At 43.9% G+C, this 14,962-nt stretch overlaps 1 protein-coding gene across 2 annotated transcripts in view; it reads left to right on the top strand.

Annotated features, from left to right (window-relative positions):
• The window catches only part of LOC147028228 (transmembrane protein 106B-like), a 68,635-nt gene extending 61,941 nt beyond the window's left edge, over positions 1-6,694 (top strand). For both annotated transcript variants that reach the window (XM_085878452.1, XM_085878451.1), the window contains exon 8: positions 5,613-6,694. In XM_085878452.1, the coding sequence (XP_085734578.1) occupies positions 5,613-5,724 (112 nt within the window). In that variant the 3' untranslated portion in view covers positions 5,725-6,694. The remainder of the gene's footprint in view (positions 1-5,612) is intronic.
• The last annotated feature ends 8,268 nt before the right edge of the window (positions 6,695-14,962 follow it).

Here is a 14,962-nt window from a genome sequence, read left to right on the forward strand (position 1 = left end):
GTACATAATCAATGGACAGAAAGCAATCTGTAACCCCTCTGAGCACAAAGCTGATGAAAAGACCTTACGCAAGACACCAGACAAACATACAACATGTACCACTAAATTAACCCCACAACCTTAACTTTCCTCACAATCGTCGTGGTGCAGAAAGGTGTGGAACACAGGAGGGAGCAAATGATTAAAATAATGTCATGCAAGGTGAAGACTAAAACAATGATGAGACAAAGGATCAGGAGTGACGGTTCATTGCGAGGTCCATCCTGCTTGTTGCACATTGTATGGCATGTTCCCCATACCATGACAAATCCGACCTCGCAATTCGCTGTCTGACTCGGCTGGGTACAGAGGCACACATACAAGCAGGTGGTGGTGGACACACTGCAAACCGATGTCTTAGGCATGATCAGACAAAGTTTAAGGTACAATGTCAAGGTAGAAGTGGAGCCACTGCACTCTCGAACCAAATGATTCACAAGTGAACTGAGTAATGCGTGAACCTCTCTCAGCTGTCTGTATATCTGTCTATATTCCTATCTCTCATTCCATCTGTGTCTATTAGTGTATCTTTACACAGTCATGGCCAAAAATGTTGGCACCCTTGCACTTTTTTTCAAATAATGCACCATTCTGTCCAGAAAATTGTTGAAATTAAAAAAATATTTTGGTGTCCACATATGTATTTCATTGGTTTGCAGTGGAGCAAAACAAAAAAATTACCCCCGTCTGGGGGTGACGGTCATCTCGATAATACCACAAGTTCTCAATGTTCAGTTATGACCGAAGACTACTGCGCAGTTCTACTGCGCAGCTCAAACTACGCAGTTTGGTTAAAGATGACTCGGCATTTTGGCACGCGCGCACAAAATTATATTTTGAAAATAAATGCCGATGTTTACATTTCGGGTTTTGAAACTTTTGCACCTTTGGCGGAAAATGTATGAATATACAAGGTCAGCTGCTATGCAATGACACCATTCACTAACTTTTACCATGCCCAGTAGAGAATATATAGCCTCCTGAAGGTAGGGCAGTTTTTGCAAATTTGAAGTCACGTGACGCAAAAACGAAAGCGAAATTCGAAAATCCGTCCTGACCAAATTTAGATATTGTCCCATACATTCATATGCCACAATCAATTTCAAGATCGCTTGAGAAATGTAGGAGATAGATTTTGAAAATCGTCATTTTTGCATTTTTTGCCAACTTTGAAGTCACGTGACACGAAAACGAAAGCGAATATCGAAAATCCGGCCCAACCAAATTTAGATATTGTCCCATAGATTCAAATGCTACAATCAAATTCAAGATCGCTTGAGAAATGTAGGAGGAGATAGATTTTGAAAATCGTCATTTTTGCATTTTTTGCCAACTTTGAAGTCACGTGACACGAAAACGAAAGCGAATATCGAAAATCCGGCCCAACCAAATTTAGATATTGTCCCATACATTCATATGCTACAATCAAATTCAAGATCGCTTGAGAAATGGCGGAGGAGATAGAATTTGAAAATCGTCATTTTCGCAACTTCAAAGGCCTCGTGACCTTGACCTTGACCTTCGGTGACCTTGAAAGTCATACCATCGTGTACGTCTCATCGACCTCTATCAGGATCACTAATGACCAGATCTCCCGCTTCAACTTCATTGTGAACGGACGGACGGATGGACGGATCGAAGGACATCGACACCCATATTATTAGGTCATGCTCGAAGAGATGATCTAAAAAGCAGAATTTTTTTTACTAAATCTTCGCTTATTCCACACAGATATCCTAAAATGGCCTGGACAATATTATTGGCACCTTTAAGAAGTTGTGAGAAATAATTACCTTTCAAGCAGGTGATTCTCCCTTACTTTGGAATTGAACTCACCTGTGGTGAGTTTCAGGTGCCTGCAATATAAAAAATCACTCATTCAGTCAGTTTGAATCGAGAAAAGGAGTCATTCTGCGTCACTGTGTGTTCAGCAATGAGCATGGAGAAAAGAAAGAAAGAAAGAAAACCAGAGAATTGTCTGATGGGGTTAGACACAAGATTGTAGCCAAGCATGGACAATTTCAAGGCTGCAAGTCCATCTCCAGCAACCTTGATGTTCCTGTGTCCACCATACGTAATGTTATCAGGAAGTTTAAGGCCCATGGCACTGTAGCCAACCTCCCTGGACGTGGCCGCAAGAGAAAACCTGATCGAAGATTGCAGCGAAGGAGTGTTCAAATGGTGGAGAAAGCACTTCGATCAACTGCCAAACAGATTCAAGCTGACCTTCAGACACAAGGTACGACAGTTTCAACTCACACCATCCATTGCCAACTCAATGAAAGGGGGTGTTGTGTGTGCGCGCGCGCGCGTGCGTGTGTGTGTGTGTGTGTGTGTGTGTGTGTGTGTGTGTGTGTGTGTGTGTGTGTGTGTGTGTGTGTGTGTGTGTGTGTGTGTGTGTGTGTGTGTGTGTGTGTGTGTGTGTGTGTGTGTGTGTGTGTGTGTGTGTGTGTGTGAGACAGACAGACAGACAGACAGACATAAGAAAGCCCGACTGGAGTTTGCCAAAGCACAACTTTACGAGCCAAAATCCTTCTGGGAGAATGTCTTGTGGACAGATGAGACCAAATTAGAGCTTTTTGATAAAGCACATCATCTCTATGTTTCCAGAAAACAAAATGAAGGCTTCAAAGAAAAGAACACTTTCCCTACAGTCAAACATGGAGGAGGTTCAGTGATGTTTTAGGGTTGCTGTGCTGTCTCTGGCACTGGGTGCCTTGAATGTGTGCATGGCATCATGAAATCAGGATATTACCAAGGCATTTGGAGCGCAATGTTCAACCCAGTGTCAGAAAGCTGGGTCTCCGTCGAAGGTCATGGGTCTTGGAGCAGGACAATGTCCCCAAACACACTCAAAAAGTACCCAGGAATGGTTCAAGACAAAACGCAGGACTGTTGTGAAGTAGCCAGCAATGAGTCCAGTTCTAAATCCCATTGAACACCTGTGGGGAGATCTGAAAACAGTAGCTGGGAGAAAGCACCCTTCAATCTGGGAGAAATGGAGCAATTTGCACAAGAAGAGTGGGACAAACTGCCAGTGGAGAGGTGTAGGAAGCTCATTCATGGCTATAGGAAGTGCTTGACTGCAGTTATTTTGTCTAAAGGAAGTTGTGCTACCACATATTAATTATTGGGTGTCAATCATTTTCTGAATGCCATTTCTTTTTATTTTCTGATTTAAAAGGATATATTAAGTTCTGAATCAAAAACAAAGGTTCTGTAATATTAACAGTGAAATAAAGAATTGTGGAGACCAAATACTTTTGTCACTTTCAACTCATTTTTCGAGAAAATTGTGAGTTATTTGAAAAAAGTGTAAGGGTGTCAATATTTTTGGCCACCACTGTATGTATATCTATATCTCTCCATTCATTTATCTATTTATTAAAAAGAGACATATGATAGATAGATCGGTCTATGTCTCTTTTTACTTGTCTCTCAGGTGTGTGTGTGTGTGTGTGTGTGTGTGTGTGTGTGTGTGTGTGTGTGTGTGTGTGTGTGTGTGTGTGTGTGTGTGTGTGTGTGTGTGTGTGTGTGTGTGTGTTTCTCTATTATAATACCAAGCTTGCACACTAAAAACTCGGCTCGCCGTCACACGATCCCTATGAAACTGCTGTGGCACTTAGCGGACATGCCAACAATGTTTGGGAAGTCTTGGCGTTCCATAGTACCACTTGCATTTTGCACAATGCGTATTTTTGTCATTCCCCGTGTACGGTCTGTCATCTGCTACCAGCTATGTTGTACTGCTATCCTCTGCATGTGCACGGGTATCGCTCGTATATATATATATATATATATATATATATATATATATATATATATATATATATATATATATATATATATATATATATATATATATATATATATATATATTACTTAAACTCTCATCTTGTATGTATGTATGTTCCCGAAATACAGCCAAAACGGTACACGATAGTGCAAAAATTTTAGTGCCACCTTACTCACCATTCGCCTACGGTGTGCAGTATCAAGTTTCGTTAAAATCGGGCAACAAAAAAATTGTTAAAAAATCAATTCCCGATTCAGTAAAGTACTCTTCGGGAGAATTTGATCAATGCAAACAACCTCAGCGGTATAGTTCGCTGGAGCTATCTTTTTTTTAGATCCTCATGGATGATCTCTAAGTCTTACTCATGTTGTTGTTCTTGTGGCCTTTTTTTGTTTCACAGCCTCCAGTTTTCATCGAAACTTCCTGAAAGTTGGCGTATATATGTAAAAATACCCTGCGCAGACAGTAACCATCTCCAATTTTGAAAATTCCTCCTAGAAAAAAAAAGTTGACGTCAAAATATCTCTGCTAATGGAAATCGGCTAAAAAATTATCTCCGAAACTAGGCAAGCTTTTTGAATTCTGTTTGCGGGAATCGAACAGGGCATTAGCAGAGATGAATTACAGCAAAACCTGATACATCACAATGACGTCATATTTGTTTTTATGACGTCATCATTAAGAGGACGAGGATCTTAGCTCATTTGAGCTTGTTTCTTGAAATTATTTATTTTAAAAATCTCAAACATTTAGTACAGACAAAGAACGATTTATTTTTATACATAAAATAAACCGCCATTTTGATGTAATACTTCCGTGTTCATTAATAAATAAAATTGTGTTTCGAAGATTACGCACAATAATTTCTCTTATCCGTTTTTTTTTTCTTCACATCGACGTGCAATATCAAATTTTGTTCAAATCGGGCAACAAAAAAAATTATAAAAAAATCAATTCCTGATTCAGTCAAGTCCTCTTCAGGATTATTTGATCAATGCAAACAACCTCAGTGGTATAGTTCGCTGGAGCTATCTTTTTTTTATCAACCGCTGTCACAACGGGAACCCAATTGGTTCACGGGTCATCTCGTATATATATATATATATATATATATATATATATATATATATATATATATATATATATATATATATATATATATATATATATATAATACAGTATGTACATAGCTTCATGCAGCTATGTGTACCTCTGGAGCTTTACATAGCTACATGAAGGGGGGAAGGAGTCTGTATTCATTTACTCAGCAAAATCCATCCATTAAATCCTGGTGTGGCAACTTTAGGACTGTAACCACAATTGATATGGATAGAGATGGGTAAACAATGTGGATTTATAAGCATCTCATGATAAGGGAGGGGTAAAACACCTGGGATGGACAAAGAAAGCTACAGATGTCTTGCAAGCCTTTCAAGTGGTTTTTTGACCGAACGCACATCCCTAGTAGGATGTACTCTTATGCACAGAGTCCTGAAATTCATTAAATATTTATGATCTCGACCTGGGCTGTTGGCCCACATACACACCTCCCATGCATGTTGCAACATAAGCAGCATGTTGGAAATGAGAACAGAACTTTAAGCAATATGTACACGTCTTTTCTCTCTTGACTTTTTCGCTCACCCACTTGAGAGAGAAAATGGGACCGGAAGGACCAGCACGGGCCATGGCCGGGTGACATGCAGTTGTATGAACATACGTATTTTTTTATTTATTTAATGCCGTGTTCCACTGTTCCTCTGTTTCTGGCTGCCAGTGTGACGGTGACCGTGTTAACCCTGGGGCAGAACATGCAAGGTTCACAACATGCCTTACACTTTGTGGACTGCCACATAGATCGACCAAGCCAAGTGATTTCCTTCTCATGAAACCCACATCTTATCTAAGCTTTCTTCCTTGAGTGGCGTATGTTTGATTTGGATTGAAATGAAAAAAAAGTGCCTTTGTTGAAACTGCGAGAAATTGTTTGCCATTTGTTTGTTTGCCATTTGCAATTCTGAGAATAACATTTGGCACTTTTCCAATTAATTTGTAGTTGATGATGGTGTTACATTAACTGAACCTTTTATCTTGACTGTCACCCGTGCTTCCCATGATACTGTAGATATAATGCACTTGATATCTCACTCCAGCTTGCTTTTCTTTAAAATTCGAATGCAAGAAAATGGCCGTGTGGCCCATTGTTTGTTTGTATTCACACACTTTTCATTGAACTTGTCCCATTTGCCTAACGCATAGGCATCATATATTTGGCCAAATAACTCTTCTTGTTGTTTAAACTTGTACCATGTGATATTTTATTTTTGCACCCACAAAGTGTGTGCTTCTGGAACATCCATATTAATGTTCCCTTTGAAGGACGGCACTCTCCATGACTCCATACATCTGCGCACGGCATATCTACATGGCAGTTTTGTGGGATCAGATGTAGGAATCAAATCCAGAAATAAGACCCTATATTCTCGTGCTTGTGTAAGTAATTCCTGGCACTTTTGTCATCCCAATGGTTTTGTTTTTAAATCATATCATTTAAAGCCTGAACCCCATCGTCTATTGTAAACAAACAGAAATGACTGAAGCTTCATCATCTCGCGTTCTTGTGACTTTTAATGTACAACGTCTATGTTTTGATGACTTTCAAAGATTATTAATAATTTGTTCAAACATACATCTTGTTTTGAGAATGGCATAGGCATGAGGCTTTGATTCAATCAAAATTTAATTTTCAAAATACAATGATGGGTTAAACTGTTTGTCGTAGATTATACTACATTAAGGAAATGATCCTCACCTCCTTAAAAGGAGATGATTGTAATTAAAATGGGACCAGAAGAGTGATGATTTGTCTGTCTGCATTTTTTTTTTTGGTTTGGGGAGGGAGGTGAAGCACAAGGAAGGCTGTCTGGATAAACATGTGAACCATTTGTTTTGGCTTTTTACACTATTTTCTTGATAAAATACATTATTAAAATCACACCCTTTGCTTTCTTCACCATAGGTAATTGATTGATATGAGCGTTTGTGTCATGGTAAAGAAATCCAGAAAAATTGATGCCTCGCCCTGCAAGTGAAACACCAAGGTGACGGTTTATAGCATGGGTCAGGATTCAAGCCCAGATGAGACGGAGATTGCTCAGAGGCAAGTGGGCATATCCGGCCACCTCAAAGCTAACCTACCACCCCATACTAATGATGTGCACTCACATATTGAAAATCAAGAGAGTTGATGTGTTCTCGACGATTGTGAGAAACTCATTCCTCGCACATTTTGAATGCCCTGACAATTCAATCAGTTTATGTTGATTTTGACCAGCAGGTGGCGATATTTTACTACCAACCAAGGTTCACATGGCCTCAATACAGTAGTTCTGCACATTTCATTGAAATATTATTTAAACTTTATTGCAAGGCTCGTCTTGAATGATGAACTTGTCAACTTACCTCTTTAATAATGTTTCCTGACCTATCACCACTTTGGACCATGAGGATTAGAGGAGGATCTGAGTTAAAAGGATCTTTTAAATACAATGGAATCAAATGATTATTCCGAATCTCAGAGAGTTTATTATTGTGGGAAAGGCGAGGGGGGGGGGGTAGAATTGCATATTTAATATCCATCAGCTAATGCTCGCAGATGGGACACCCTTCTCCTTCTTAACATTCATTTGAGGGATTGTGTACCTTGCGGTGGAGTTGAACTTGAACCCAAATCATACGCATTTTCTCAATATTTGTTTTATTTTCCCATTGCTAAACTGAGACTGTCCTGGCTGGATTATTATTATATTTATCAGTCAATCGAGTTTGACTTCACTTATGGCATGTAGGATCATGTCAATTAGGGATTTGGTTAAAGTATCCTCATATTAATGTGCTATGATGCATTGTTGATATCATGCCAAATGCCTTGCATTTAAAGCTGAATTTGTTTTGCTCACGAAACCTTAAGATGGAAACTCATTCACCAAGAATGAAGCTTGGGAATCTTGACTTCCTGCCTCCATATTCTGGTCTTGCCTTCCTGAGTATGTGCATATATATATATATATATATATATATATATATATATATATATATATATATATATATATATATATATATATATATATATATGTATAGTTACGGCCACAGGTACCGAGTGTATTATGAGGAGGTTAATCCTCATTTCTCCTCGGAAGAACCGGATCTGGGGCCACCACTCACAATTAACTTTGTGTTACGGTGCGTTGCTTAACAACCACGAACACCAATCAGTTAACCACAAGTTCCAGTGTCCACCGTCTAATTTGCTGATAAACTCGAGATCACGTGGCCTCCTGACCAGGTAACGCGCCCTCGGCGATGCACCAATCCTGTCTTGATTAAATCTTAAGTAGGGCGGCTGAGCGTTTACCGCTGGTGCATGCCGACTATGACAGGTGAATTAGTTTGGGAATTACCTCCCAGTCTATCTCGGTTCAGACAATGCTGGATCAATGGAAGGAAATGACAAGCACGGACAGCTTGAAACGTTAACGAGGAATTTATTGATAAGAAAAAATAAATAAACTGAAGAACTTTTTAATTTTTTGTGGTGTGAAGAGATGAAGTCAAAGCAATCAAAAATAATCTCAAACAAATGAAGAATTCAACAAGCATTTATAGAACAAGGACAAATGTGTCTAAGAGCTGCGTCCTAAAGGTTTTGTCAGCTAAAAAATCAAAACAAAAAAACAACAACAACAACTTCTGATATTTCGTCACGTGCTTTGATTAAGCCAATAGCGAGACTCGTCAGTGTATTTACGTATTTACGAAATATCGTGTATTTACGAAATAAATAATGTATTTACGAAATTACAATATATTAAATGGAATAGATTTAAATAGTAACGTGAACTTTTCGAAACTTTAAAGCAAATGTCCGAATATATTTAAAAATTCATGATAGACGCTCTCAAAAGTAGGGGTGCGTAGGTGGGGTCAATGCGAGGATGTGTTCAAGTGTTCAGTATTTAAGGAGATCCAGATTGTGTATATAAAAGAGTCAAGTCCTAATATAAAGGTTTTGTCTTCACAAGAGAAGAAGAAGAAGAAGAAGAACAACAAGAAGAACAAGAAGAAGACGAAGAAGAACAATGCCGAGCTCTCTTGGAGCAGCGTAGACGCTGCTAAAAATAGAAAAAGAGCAGATGCTTATCACTATGCCTTACTTAACAATTAAAGATGGGACATGGGTACCCAGCAGATCATTCAGGTGGAAAAGAAATCCGGTCTCAGCTTACCAAGGCAGAAGTCGTGCGTCGATTAAAAATAAGCCAAAATGTGTGAGCGTGCCTTGGTCCGCTGCCAGCACCCTGCCTTGCTGTGCACCCGCCCACAAGCAGGCTCGAACACCAATCAACGTCACGTCATCACCCCCAGGAACCAGGGATGCCAATAATCAGGTCTGCCAAGAGCCCTGTACCGAGCAGAACCAGCAGGAACGGTCCAACTGTCACCAACCATAACCAACAGTCAGGAGCTATCAAAAACTGTAACCAACGGCCAGGAGCTGTAACCAACGGCCAGGAGCTGTAACCAACGGCCAGGAGCTGTAACCAACGGTCAGGAGCTGTAACCAACGGTCAGGAGCTGCAACCAATGGTCAGGAGCTGTAAGAAACCGTCAGGCGTTGGAAGGAACCGTCAGGCGTTGGAAGGAACCGTCAGGCGTTGGAAGGAACCGTCAGGCGTTGGAAGGATCCGTCAGGAGCTATCACCAACCATCAGGAGTTATCACCAACCATCAGGAAAGCGGTCCTCCCATCCTTTTTATCGGTGACCAGTGTGGGCGGAGCCTCAAGCAGACGTCAGCCAAATCCAGCTTGCCTATTGGCACATTGCTGCAAGTGACCTCCAACCGTCAACCCCCACGATCATTCCTTCCCCACCATCGAACAATATGCAACTTCCAACCAACACAGGCATGGCTCACGACACCATGTTCGGGGTGCTGGATGAACGCCAGAAAGCAGCCATTTGCCGGAACTACCGAGCTAAAACGTGAAGCGCTCACAAAACGTCAACAGCAACCATTACCTCTCCATTCAGCCCAACATGAACAAGAGCCAGCCAGCATCCATAGAGCTGCCAAACGTCGATAGAAAAAGGTGGGTGTCAAACATCGATGAAAGGGAGGTGGGTGTCGAACGTCAATAGAAAAAAGTGGATGCCTGAGGAAAATGATCCATAGCCATGTCTGACCGTCAGATTAACTGTTCAGGAAAAGCCCATGGTGAGTTTAATCAAATGTCCTGCAAGTCCAAAGTGTAAATAAATCGTTTATTTCCAAGCTAATGTGTCTTGATGGAAAGGGGTACAATGAGTCTCCGTTGGGCTAACGGCTATCTCTCGCGTGTATTATGAGGGGGTTATCACCAACCCTGTGAATATCGCTCATGCGGAAAATGAATACTGGCATAAAATCATACGTCATGAACGTGTCGTAAAGAGGAAAAGGTTATTCCATAAGAAAGAAAGGGAACCTGTTTTTTACCCTTCTCCAACGCATCAGAGATATAATCCCACCAGACAAGGGGATGGGTCTATTCTGAACATGCATTTATGGAAATATTTGTCTGTGCACCTGGATGTTGTGTGCATTAGTCAGATCAGATTATGAAATCCATAACAGTATATGTATGTGTATGTATATGTATTGTTACGAATTTGGGAATTCGATCGCAGACAACATTCACGTTCCTTTAGTCAGTTATGTCGATAAGTGCATGTTCCCTAGATAGTTCACCTTCCATTGTTTAATGGGCAGAAATCGATTAGATGTGCTGTGATTTAATTTAATAGTTCGAGAGCGATCCCAACACAATGGAGACGCCCCTCCCCCTCTTCTGCGAAGAAGAAGAAGAATCCTCCCGTCCTGAATCACGGGACGTAAACAACTCCCTCCCACCCGCGGTTGTGCGGGCACGGGAGGGGGGGGGATGAGTCACGCCATGAGCGGGGAAAGGGCGGAGGAGAATAAGGAAGAGATCCTCAGTTGGTTTTGGTGGTTGTTCAGTAGGCCTTCGGGTTCTGCTTGGCTTGGGTTAGGGAGGAGGCTTTTTGAAGGCTTTCTGCTTTGGTTTGGCTTTTAGCAGGCCTTTTCTGTTCTGCTTGGCGAGGGTTGAGACTTTTGGTTCAGTGAGCTTCGGTTCTGCTTGGCTCGGTTCGCATTTTGGGCTCTTCTTGGTTCGTGTTGAGAGAGGCTTTGTTCATCGGAAGAGAGTTGAGCTGGTTGCTCAGCTGGCTCTTCTTGGTTCGTGGAGCTCTTTGGTCTCCGCTTGGTTCCTGGCTTGGTGCGACTCATCGGTCTCATCTTGGAGGTGGTTCATCGGGGAAGCAACGCATCGACGGGAAGGATCGGCGCCTCGTCTCACCAGCACGTGTTCGGAAGCGCGAGAGGATTCGCTGGAGCTCGGGAAGGATCGCGGCTCACGGCGATTGGATCCAGCTCGCTCTCGCTGGAGCCCGGGTCCGAACAGCTTGAAGACCACACGAGGTGGAGAGGTTCGAGATAGGTTCTGGGTTTCAGCTCATCTGTCTTCCGAGCTGGAGTCTGTTATTAAAGGCATCAGCCATCATTTCGTGGGTGTGTGTGCGTACGTGTGTCCGTGGGCCTGTCTAATAAGTAGGAAACTCTTAAGTGCCTGTGTTGTATTTGCTTCACATTGGAATAGAACTCGGTTGTAGGATTTTTTGCTCGTGTCTTTTTCCCCATCCCCCCATTCATTGCATTGCCTGTGTTCAAATAAATGTCCCCATTGTTAAATGTCACCCGCTCGTTGCGTCCCTTCCTCTCATTGACTGCCATGGAGCGTTCGGAATGTTAGCTGATTTTTAACACCGATAAGATAATCGGGTCCGACGGGACTTGGCGATATATAACCGCTCGGCAATCGCATACGAAACGAGCTGCGTAAAGCGGCTCGTTTTCGTGCAGGTCCCGTTGAGGTGGAGATCCCCGGCATTTCTGTCTGCGCGAATAATTAGGTATATCGATAATTCAGCGATTGACCCTGTAGCGCGTGGACAGAAGAGTTGGCTGATCTATGGTGTTATAAAAACACCCGTAGCTGGGTTTCGGCGTTGATCCGGAAGCTACGACTGGATTGCTCGTTCGGTGGGCGCGTGCGGCCGCAATTGGGATGAGGCGGTCGTCCGCACGCCGAACGGGTGAGAATCTACAACAGTATATATATATATATATATATATATATATATATATATATATATATATATATATATATATATATATATATATATATATATATATATATATATATATATATATATATATATATATATATATATATATTCGGACCGACAGGACCTCGGTAACCATCCGCTCGGGTTACGCACGGGTCGAGCATGGTTACGGCTCATCCCGTTCGAGCTCCGTCGAGGGTGTGAATATTCGGTAGTTCGCCACGTGGGCCTCTCGGTATTTTGAAGTTTGGCAATATATATGTTGTTACGAATTTGGAAGCCTTGTGCACACAGACAGAGAGCCATCCCCATAGCTTAGTTATTTCGATAAGTATGTGTTTCTAGTTAGAATCCATCCCCTAGTCTAGTGGGAATTGGATGTTCATGCGCTGTGAAGTTATTTTATAGATAGGATTTTTACATCGACGACAACAACACCTTCGCTCCATCCTGGTGCTATAACGCTCGCGGCATTCTTCGTGCGCTCGCCAGCAAGCGCGCACGTGGGCGGAGCCTAACATAGGCATGCCATCCCTCTAAGCCAATCGGCAAGGAGCGGGCGTCTCACTCGCCCCGTTTCCGACTCAGAACCAGCGCCATTAAGCATGTGGTCGAAGGCGAGGAGGTGGGCGGAGCCTCCGTTGCTTCGGCTCGAAGCTGAAGCCAATGAGCGGAGGGCGAGCACGACACGTGTGCCTCAGCCAATGGGGAGGCCGCCATGAGTCGCGTGAGAACCCCTCGTTCAATCAAGAGGCGAGTGGTGAGAAGAAGAAGCCCCTCCCTCCAGAAAAGAGATAGACGAGACGGCGCGGGGTCCGCAGCTTCTGGTCTCGTGTTGCTGCTGGTCTTCTGGTCTCGTGTCACTGATGGTCTTCTGGCTCTCGTCTCATCGCTGGCTTTGGGCTCGTCGCGTGCAGGAGGAGCGTGCGGGAGCCCAACGCTGTCCTCCGTACCCGGTGCTTGCAGCGGCATTGAGCTGCGGGTTCGAGTTCTGCCGATCCAGGACGTCGAAGACCGCATGAGGCGGGAAGGTCCGAGATAGCTCTGGTCTCTAGCTCACCTGTCCTCGGGCTGGAGAGCTGAATAAAGACCATTTAGGTCCGTTTCTTTTGGGTGTGCGTCTGTCTGTGGGCCCGTCTTTAAGTAGGAATCGTTAAGTGCTTTTGCTGTACTTTATTTGCATTTCTTCTTATAGTCGGATAACTCTGCTCCTTGCGTGCTCCCCTCTAACCCCCATTATAAATAAATCCCCTGTTAAATGTTTCAGCTCGTCTTTATCCTTTCCTTCATTGGCTTGGCACGGTGCGTGTTGGGGAATTAAAAAGGCCGTTGTTGCCGTAGTAGGGGTGCATTCGGACCGACGGGACCTCGGGTTACGCACGGGTCGAGCACGGTCACGGCTCGTCCCATTCGAGCTCCGTCGAAGGTGTGAATACTCGGTAGTTCGCCACATGGGCCTCTCAGTATTTTGAAGTTTGGCAAATAACCCTGTTCCCACGCGGTTGATTTATTGACGATTCACGGTCCGATGAGTTTATTTATTGACGATTCACGGTCCGATAAGGGACCCGTCGGCTCCGGAGTTATCCGGAGTGACGACCTATAAATTCCGGGTGTTCGGTGGAGCCGTCTCCACTGCTCCATCTTGCGGTCGTGCTCGTCGCCGATACCCGGCCCACAACAATATATATATATATATATATATATATATATATATATATATATATATATATATATATATATATATATATATTGTTACGGCTGTAGAAATTCGCATATCACCATTGAGGTCCTCAGGTGAGCTATATCGACAAGTCCATGTGTGGTTAGCCCAAACCCGTTGTATAGAGGGAATATATGTGATCCATTCGGGCTGCGATTCTTCAGTTAGCCGTTTTTCTTTTGCTGTCGTTATTTTGGTGCAAGAACAACAACGAACATCGCCACAACCAACATCTCAACGATCACGCCATTCACTACACGACGCCAACAATCACACCATTCACACCACCTTCCACAACTACGCTACCACCATCTTCGCCACTCGCCATTCAACGAGCACCGTGCGGTCACGATCTCCACAGGAGGGATGAAAGGAGCGGAGTGGCAGCAGCAACAAGGGTGTGAAGGGGCATCTCCCACCCAAAACTCCCGCTTAAATATCTCCCACCAAGATCTCCCGCCCAAAACGCCTGCGCAAATATCTCCCGCCCGAATCTTCCTTCCCTCGTCGTACTGAGTGAGAAAGGGGGAGGGGGTGGCGCGTCCTCTCCCGATTGGCGGATGCGCGGTGTGACGCGGCCGGGGGAGAAGAACACCCCCCTTGGAGGCATTTTCTGGAAGCGTCTCGAAGGAAGGAGGAGCCAAGAACAGGACGGGGCGCGGGGCGGAGAGAAGGGCAGAGCCCGACCCTACAAAAGGCGTGGGCGTGGAGAGCCCCTGGTCGGTTGTCCCTGAATGAGAATTGTCGAGAGTTGTTGGAGAGTCCCTGCTTATGGTTCGTTCGTTCGGAGGAAGAGGTTGAGGTTCTGTTCGCTCGTTCGGGTCTGCTCGTGGTCGGGTGAAGGTCGTTGAATTGGCGCAGGTCGTTGAATTGGCGCAGGTCGTCAAATTGCCACGGGTCGTCAAACCTGGTCCCTGGTGATTGTTCCTGGTCGGAGGGTCGGCCGGAGTCGGTGCAGTCCCGCAACCACGCAAGTGGGACGGAGCGCCTGCCATTCCCCCCCCCCCACCCCGTCCACACCGAGATAGCGGCGAAAACCTGGCCCATTCCCCCAGAACCCCGTCCGAGCTGTCGGGTGGACGACACGTGCAGGCGCGAGGCACGAGCCCAGTGGACCACGCCGGAGGGACTCGGAGTTGCGGTCGCCAAGGGCTGGAC

Source organism: Eptatretus burgeri, chromosome 4 (genome assembly GCF_056783735.1).
Source record: "Eptatretus burgeri isolate ZD-2024b chromosome 4, Ebu_testis_v1, whole genome shotgun sequence".
NCBI lineage: Eukaryota > Metazoa > Chordata > Myxini > Myxiniformes > Myxinidae > Eptatretus > Eptatretus burgeri.